Source organism: Megascapheus bottae, chromosome 13, assembly GCF_031878675.1.
Source record: "Megascapheus bottae isolate mThoBot1 chromosome 13, mThoBot2.hap1, whole genome shotgun sequence".
NCBI lineage: Eukaryota > Metazoa > Chordata > Mammalia > Rodentia > Geomyidae > Megascapheus > Megascapheus bottae.
Window position 1 is genome coordinate 4,937,692 of NC_143521.1, and position 9,268 is coordinate 4,946,959.

At 40.7% G+C, this 9,268-nt stretch overlaps 1 protein-coding gene across 6 annotated transcripts in view; it reads right to left on the reverse strand.

Annotated features, from left to right (window-relative positions):
- Gria2 (glutamate ionotropic receptor AMPA type subunit 2) overlaps positions 1-8,831 on the reverse strand; it is a 142,337-nt gene extending 133,506 nt beyond the window's left edge. For 4 of the 6 annotated variants that reach the window (XM_090343202.1, XM_090343196.1, XM_090343197.1 and 1 more), the window contains exons 1-2: positions 8,218-8,830; positions 7,566-7,706 (exon numbers count right to left, since the gene is read on the reverse strand). In XM_090343202.1, coding sequence (XP_090199328.1) covers positions 7,566-7,706; positions 8,218-8,305 — 229 coding nt within the window. In that variant the 5' untranslated portion in view covers positions 8,306-8,830. Of the gene's footprint in view, positions 1-7,565; positions 7,707-8,217 lie in introns of all 6 variants that reach the window. The other 2 variants (XM_090343201.1, XM_090343200.1) reach the window with 1 other exon arrangement.
- Positions 8,832-9,268: the final 437 nt, after the last annotated feature.

Sequence of the window (9,268 nt, forward strand, 5' to 3'; positions counted from 1 at the left end):
CTTTAAGTACAACAACAGCTTTAAATACCTACTTTACAGATGAATACACTCACATATTTGCATTATCCAGGCACCTGTCACTCCTGTCTATAATCTTAGCTACTCAGAAAGTTAAACTCTGTAGAATCAAGATTGAGAGCCAGCCCATACAGAAAAGTCTTTAAGGCTCTATCTCCAATTAATCAGCAAAACAGTGAGCTAGTGGTTTGGCTTAAGTGGCAATAGCCACAAACAGGAAACCTGAGTCAAAGCAAAAGCCTTAAGTGTAAGATACTATATGGCAAACTTTTTTAAAATACTAAATTTATTAATTAAATAGTTATTAATTATTAAATACCTTTGCACAGTAAGGTATTTAAGTAAGTCTTACTAGAGACTATGAAAAGGGCAGAAAGGCCACATTTACATTTTCCCACTCATTTTTACATATTCTCACTCTATGAAATACAATTATGAAAAATGTTTGAAAATGGAATAAAACTGAAAATAGCATTCCTAATGAGTACCAGTACTAGTGCAAGAACCACAATCATTTTCCACAAATCAGTAGATCTGGTGTCAAAAATATTTTGATATGTAGAAAATTTTGATATGTAGAATGGTTTAAATTTTTGAGTTCAACAATATTCCTATTTTACTGAAAAGACTTTGGATATATTAGGCTTACTGATCATTTAAGAGACTAGTTCTTTAATTATTTGTAAAAACCAATCTCAATATTTGGACAAAATTTTTGTATAATTAAAGAAATTCTATTTCAATGAAACATACAAAATATTTAGTAAAATTCAATTTAAAAAGAAAGGAAGCTAAGGGAAAGAGGGAAACAATATGATTTGGAGGGATGGGGAAGGGCAATGGGGACCAAAATATGAGAAGGGGTGTGAGAATCTGTGAGAAGTAACACACCTACTGTCTGGCAAATGTAACTATAACCCCTTTATACATTACCCCAATAATAAAAAAAGAAATAAAACAAAAGAGAAAAAATAAAATAAAAAAAGAAAGGAAGGAAGGAAGGAAACTACATGCTGATGGCTCATGCCTGCAATCCTAGCTACTCAAAAGGGTACAAGCTGAGGACTGTAGTTCAATACCAACCCTTCTTGAGAACCTTGTCTCTCATTAACACAAAAAAACAGGTGGAGCTGTCACTCAAGTGGCAGAGTGCTAGACTTCATTCAAAAAGGTCAGACACAGTGCCCAGGCCCCAAGTTCAAGTGGAAGGACAGGAACAAGAAAGAAAGAGATGAGAAATGCCTCAAAATTGTAATCTTAGCTATTAAGAAAGCTAACATTTGAGGATCAGGGTTCAAAGCTACCCTGATGAAAACCAATCCATGAAATTCATATTTCTAATTAACCAGGAAAAAGCTGGAACCTGAGGTGTGGCTCATTTGACAGAGTGCTAACCTTGAAGTAAACAGACAAGTGAAAAAAATTACATCCAAATAAATGTCTAAAATGAACGTGGGATTTCAGCTTTTAGAGTAATGTATTTTTTGCTTCCGTAAAACGTTACGTATTTTTACTTTCATTTTTTCCCTCTCTGTTTTTTCCTCTGTGTCACTGTATCTGATTTTGGTACCTGGTGTATTGTATATATGTTTATTTGAAACAGAGAAGGGAAGAGGACAAATGGTGAGACAATGGACAAAGGGAAAATCAATGTAAGAGCAACACCCACAAGACAATACTTTGAAAATGAACTTTACAACTTGTGGGGGCAGGGATTTGGCAGAGATGGAAAGTGGAGAAAAATGTGGTAGGGGTAGCAATGTTTGTCAAGAAATATACTCACTACTTTAGGTATGTAAGTGTAACCCTCTGTACATCACCCTGACAACAAAATTAAATTTAAAAAATGAACAAAAGAGTTAATAAAAAATGGTTCTCATCGCAATATAATTCTTACTTCTTGTGATCTAATATACACTACAAATTAATTGTCTTGACTGTTGTATATAAAAGGAGTGGGAAAGATAGGAAAGTACAAATAGCATATGAAAATTGAGTTATTCAGAAACCAATGCTGAAATGGTTAGGAAAACATATGTCCTTTATCAGCCTTTCTTGTATGTTCTTGAAATTCTTTTGCAATAAGTGATATGAAACTTTGGCTGCAAATAACTCAATAAAAGATCATTGTTCTGATATAAAGAGCTATTTGTTTCTTCTTATACTTTAGCTGAAGATATTTACAGTGGTGCTGAGTTGTTAGAGCCTGGGTTACATTCATAATTTTCCTAATATTATAACATTTCATCGTGCAATGGTAACATTCAATCTGATTCCGGTTTTATGATTCAGATATGATTCAGATTTTTTTGCATATATCAGAAACAGTAATTCAACGTGGTACTCCTGGTTTATGCCTGTAATTGTAGCTATTCAAGAGGCTGAGATATGAAGATCACGGTTCAAAGACAACCCTAGTAGGAAAGTCTGTGAAACTACTCAGGAAAAGAAGAAGTAGTATTGTGGCTCAGCCTTAGAAAACAAATCTCAGGGACTGTGTCCAGGCTATGAATTCAAGTCCCAGAACAGGCACCAAAAAAGAAAGAAAAAGGAAGAAAGGAAGGAAGGAAGGAAGGAAGGAAGGAAGGAAGGAAGGAAGGAAGGAAGGAAGGAAGGAAGGAAAACAGCACTTCTGTTTTTTCCATATATCTGAACAAAATGACCAAAGTTTATAGTCCACCCAATATATCTATACCTACTTACACTCTATGAATGCTAACTCTAAATACACGGAACACCTCCACTCCTTTAATTTGATTGATACAGATACAAAATTTTCCTGATCCATGACTAAAGTTCAATATACCTCAAACCTCTGGTGCCAGTGGCCTATGCCTGTCATCCTAGCTACAAAAGATGCTGAAATCTGAGGGCTATGTTTGAAGTCAGCCTAGGCAGTAAAGTCTGGGAGAATCTTACCTCCATTTAATCACCAAAAACAAAAACAGAAGGCTGGAAGTAGATAGAGATGTGGTGCAAGTGGTAGTGAAAGAAGCTCAGGAAAAGGACCCAGGCCCTCAATTCAAGATCAGGACCAGCACAAAAACAAAACCAAAAACAAAGAAAAGGAAAGAGAAAAAAAGTAAACTAGAGACATCTGTTTCTAAAAGGAAGCATTGAAAGTTTTGCTTTCAGTGTATTTAACGAATACTTTCCTCAATGTATTTTAATAAATACATTTTAACAATTATTCTGAATTAGATTTCAATTCTATCTTTCATTTCTAAATAAATTTGTTACCAGTGTCTTTAAAGGTACTCAATGTGTGCAACAGTTTCATCAAACAATATTTTCTCCAACATCTCCATCTGCTGGCTTAGAGAAAAAGTATATTTTTTACTTGCTGTCTCTAAATTTAATACTTCTATGATTTATTTTTGCTATGCTGTAGAATTTGAATACAAAATAATTGTATTAATGTTAGCTTAGACAAACAGCTGTTTGCCAAAATTACTTATCAAAATAGATTGTGAAGACTATTTCAATATTTCCTGTTACAAATCATATGAGATTCAATATTTCCTCTTATAAATCCTGAGATCAAAGACTCATGCTTATAATCCTTTTAGATGATTTTATTTCTAAAAGCTCTTTGTAATTAACATTGCATTCATTAAGTTTGACTAAAATTCTTTAGGATGTAAAAAACATTTTCTAGGAAAAAATTCAACTGTTGGTTATGATAGATAGTTAAATATATGTATATATCAATATATAATATCAAATATATTATTTTTGTAAAACTCCAGATTATGTTTCCAGTTACTCTAATAAATAACTTGTGTTTAAGAGCCCCAGGCAGTGATTTTTATCCTTAAACTGTAGTTCCTAGACAAGAACACAACTGTCAATCCATACTGAAGCCATGAAGGCCTTCAAGTAAGAACTATTAGCAAGTAGAGGGGAAAGTGAATTAGCAAAAGTGAGCCACCGTAGATAAAGCATTCACCTTGTCTCTAACAGCAAGAAGCCCTTCAATAAATGCACACTGAGTGAGTCTGAATGAGTGAATTTCTTCTTGAAGCACATTGCTAATACCAGCTGATGAGTAGAGATGCTACTCTCAATTTTCCTTCTGCTTTTCTGCTTTATAGTTTTTCATAATGAGGATGTATGATTGAGCAATCATTGGGAATATAATCTTCACACTAATTCTAATAAAAAAAAAGAGTGAAGTGAAAAGAAGCAAGGAGGGAGCAAAAGAAGAAAAAAGGCAAGGAAAGGCATGGAAACCTGGTTTTCCTCAGGTATCCATGGCAACAAAAGAGGAACAAATAGATACTCTCATTATCTCACTGTGACTGTGAAGAAGGTGTGGGAGCCGAGTGCAATGTCCACTCATTTGAGAAGAGAACGACTTCATTGCATTTTCACAGCCCTAAGATCTCCTTGGATCTTTAACTCAATGTCAAACTCAGTATTTCCAGTAAGGGAATAAAATTTAGTAAACCAATTATATCATCAAACTATAAAATTCCTTTTCTTACTACACAGAATTAATTATGTGGGATTTTTATGGCTTAATTAAAAAAAGAATAAGCTGCCTTTTATGAATTGAGTAACGATATATATATTATTTAATATGGAATTAGAGAAAAAGGCCTTACATTTATAGAAGAAATGAGGGGAAAGATACCTTGGTGTTAGCTGTCAACGTACTTAATATGATTGTTCCCACTTTACACAGGAAAGAATCATAGTCTGCTTGATTTAAAAGGGAAGCCAAGAAAATAAAGGACATGTTTTGGAGAAAAACCTTGAGGAGAATTTAAATGATAAAGATAAATTTGACATTAGAGGCAACTTTGTAGTGGTTATAATCCAAGGAAACATGTCTCTTCTCTTCTCTCTCTTCCACACCTCCCCATCAAGAAAGTCAAACTAATTAACTAATTTTATATTTTCTATTGTCATTAAGCAAAACAGAAAAGGTAAAGGAAAGAAAAATTCCATTTCACAGGTTTTACAATTCCTAGAAAGTGCCACACAAAGCATGAAGTGATTTTTCTTAATGAAATGGTATCACCTCTAGAAAATTCTCCTCAGCCATCCTCATTCTGTAACCATGCCTCTCAGCAGTTATCTTTAGCAGTGACATTGCTTCTAACATGAGGGCTGAAGTGCTAAGATTCTGCAAACCTATGTTGGCATCTTTGAAGAGTATTGGCCTCCTCCACAATACTTGTTTCTGTATTATTCTAGGACAGTGGGTAATGTTAGGGCCTGCAGACATGCACAATTTTTTTTGGTTCACTTTTTGATAAAAAGAAAAGCAAAATGAAGATTTGATCATCTGAGCCCCTCAGAAGTATGATCAAGTACATTAAAATGTTTTGCTGTTTTTAATGAAACCTGTGTGCTTATCACACAGATGCATGCATTTGCTTAAAACTCATAGGATTATATATGGTCTAACTACATGTATAATGTATGAATACATTCTGGTTGTATATCTTTATTTCAATAGTAAACTGACTTGAAAAATATTAAGACTAAATCCTAAATCTAATCACATAGCCTGAAGTCTTGAACCCTGACATAGCCCCAGCACAGTAATCCCACGTATCTTGGAATCAGGGAAGATTTATTCTATTTGATGTGTGTATATGTTCTTTTCTCAGTAAGTTTCTCTTACCAATTTTACCACTGGATAAACTGCTCCGTTATCGACAGCTTTTCAAGCGAAGCTATACTTTTCATAGCTTTTCAAACGAAGCTATACTTTTCACAGCTGGCAACACTTGAAAAATCAATGTACTTCCCCTACTCATGATCTTTTTTTTTCAACGATTCATTTTGCAAAGTATTACCACACTGGCGATCACATATAGATAGACACTCCAAATAATGTCATGCCAAACTTGTAATTTAGGAGAAAGGGAAATTTCTTGATATCAAGTGAAATTGGATTCTGATAGGTATGCAGAGAAAGCATGGAAGTCTTTGAAATTTAATCAAGGCAATTTATTTTGTATTTTTTTGTTATGCACTAAGATTTGTCAGGATAAACGATACATTAAAAAAAGAAGAAGAAGAAAATCCACTTTAAGAGCCTCTTTCTTCTCAGTTTCCCCTCCCTCCCTCCCTCTCTCTGTCTCTGTCTCTCTCACACACACAGTTTCTTTATTCAGCTTCAACATGAAGAAAAGAAAAGGCCATGGCATTAATTAAATTGGTCTTTCATTAACCACTGAAATCTAGCATCAACTAGAACCCCAGGAAAGTCCCTGTTGTACGAGTCAGTGGAATAGCTCCGTGCCCATCCTGATGCCAGTCAGTAGCGATGCTTTCCTGGTACGAGCTAAGCCTGGGCTACATGCTCAGGCTGCGCATGGGAAATGATGGCAGCAGTGATCTGTCCGAGGTGGAACGTGGCAGTGGAGTACCTCCTGCAGTAATTTTCCGCTAACTCCATACATGATCCAGAGTGGGAGGTGAGCCATTGGAAAATCCTTTTTTTCTCTCTCTCTCATAAACTGCTGCGATCAGTTCAGGAGAGAATCGCTCTAGCCCACTAGCAGGAAATGGTGGCCACTGGCTATCCAGGCGCAAGGCAGTGGCTGCTGCATGGCCCATGCGAGCGGGGAGGGGGAGGCTCTCGTCTTCCCGCTGCGCCCCTCCAGATACCTTAATTGCTTGATTTCTATTGCTCCACCAAACCTCCCTAGTTGTGGTACCCTGCGCGCAAGCAAAGGGCTAACATGGAGAGCTGCAAGGACTAAAATGGCTGATGGATGACTTCAGATTTTAAACCTAGGCCTGTTGCAAACAAATTCGAGCCCCTAGGCTGTCTTTGCTGGATTCAGGTTACCCCGAGTACCATGCGTTTCTGGACCTCAAGCTGGCCGCAGCTGCCCGGGCGGCCTGGCCCCCAGAAACTTAGCTTCACACAGCCGAGAGGCGGCCCGCAGACCGGCCACCTTCTCTCCACAGCCTCCAGCCACCCGCGCCTGGGCCTGCACAGCCTCGCTCCCTGCTGCGCCGCGCCCCTTGGTGGGCGTTATGTAACAACCGTATTCCAATTCCGAGAACACTGTAACAACTTGTCTCCGGTACCCGGAGAACTCGCGGGGGCCGCGGTAGGAGTTGCAGCAGAGGTTGAGCCCAAATCTCAGGCATCAGGGTTCCAGCAGTCCCTCCTGGGATCTGTCCAACAACCCCACAGAGCGCCCAGGGGAACAACGTGTTCCCTGTTGGCGGGGTGCCAGCAGGCGCACCAAAGGGGGAGGGGGAGGAGAGCTTCTTTGGGGCACTGAAGACCAAGGAGATACCCCGAACCAAGAAACACCCTGACTCCAGCCCCTCCGCGGCCCCCTCGCGCACAGGCTTCAGTGCCTGACATCTGCTCTTGGTCTCCCCCCTTGATTCAGCAGGGGTCCCCAAGATTACAGCCACCTTCGCAGGCACACGCGAGTGCAGCCACTCACACCCACACATCAACACACACACACACACACACACACACACACACACACACACACACAGAGGAAATTGCTAGCTCCCCGCGTGCAGCCCCAGAGGAGAAGCATTGAATATTCATGACTTACAAGCATTGGTGACTGCGAAGCTGTTGGCTACTTCCAAATTGTCGATGTGGGGTGTCAGTCTGAACTCCGAAGTGGAAAACTGAACCATCCCTACGCGAAATGCACTGTATTCTTGATCAGCTCCCCTCGGAAACAACCCCCCTGGCAAAGAACAAACAAGCGAGAAAACCCAGTCAGTGGCCGGGAGAGAAAGCCGGACCTCCCCCCTCCCCCCAGACCCCGTAGCCCCTGTGTCTAATTCATGTTAACAGCACGAATAAACACATTCACCGGCGGGCCAGCCTCCAACAGGAAGCCAGGGGTTCACGACAGGAATTAAGACTGAAGCCTGGGCGAGGAGCCGGGGAAGGTCGGTCTCCTTTCCTCGCAGTGTTAAGCTTTGCCTTTGACCCCCTGGAGAATCCCGGCAAAAGGAATTAATGCAATTTGAAGATCAGAAATGAGGAACGCTTTTTCTTTATTGTATCAAAGGCACTAGCGCTTCTCCTGTGCTCCATCTCAAGAAAAGCATGAACATTCTAGGTAGTTTTAAATCTGGAATGCAGTCAAGGTATGACATAAGTCTACATGACATGAATTAATTTGTCCACTGTGAACAAAGATTACCACCCAATTATGCACAATTCAAAAGCATAGCACAAAGGATACCTACCTATCTGTATGCTGTTGGAAGAGACACCAAAAATCAGTCCCCATAAAACAGGAGAAAGGAGGACAGAAATATGCATAATCTTTTGCATTTCCAAGAAAAGTAGAGCATCCACAAAATACCCCCTCTTTCTTTCTTTTTTTTTCCTTTTCCTCCTCTTCCTCCTCTTGTCGTTTTTTTTTTTTTTCTCAGTACATTAGATCCTCTGCATTTTGAAACAACAGTTTAGCACCAAGCTGCTCAAAACCACGAAGTGGAGGCAGAAGAATGCCTGTCTCCGGTTCCTGCTGGTGGCTCTCGCAGCCCCGCGCCCTGTCCCCGGCTCCCGAAGTCCGGAGGATTGGTTGAATGCAGTTTTCGGTGGAGCTGCCGCTGTGGTCCCAGTAGTGTCTCCGAATATTCAGCACCCTCCCATGCACTCACACATTCACCCTCTCTCTCCCTTCTCCCTCTCTCCTCTCTCTCTCTCTCTCTCTCTCTCTCTCTCTCTCTCTCTCTCTCTCTCTCTCTCTCTGTCACACACACACACGCACACACACATACGCGCGCGCGCTCACACACACACACATACACACTCACACACACGCGCACAGAGCCAAGTCACCAAGAGGGGCAGGCGGTCCCGGGCGCGCGTGCGCGGATGGCGGCAGGCAGGGGGCGCGCTCGCTGGCCCACCCCTCCCCCGCACAGCGCCCCACACCCCGCACAGCCCCCAGGAGGAAGCACTGCTCCAAGCCCTGCTAGAGCCCTCTGGTCTCCAAGAGCCGTCGCACCCACCGCGAGCGCATCTGAATTTCAGCACCGCGGACAGCGCCTCGCTCCAGCCTGGAGCCACCACTGCATCTCTCTGCTGCAGCTGCCGAGATGCTCCAACCCGGATCAAATGCTGCAAAGCTGATTTCCGGCCGCTGGGCAGGAGAAATCGAATTGCAAATCATAGTTGACGGTGGAGTGATCTCTGGGCAGGCCTCGCTGTTTTACGTGCAAAGTCATTTTGGATTTTGTCTTCAATCGCTCAGGAAGACTCATTTAAACAATCTAGCAAGATTGCCAT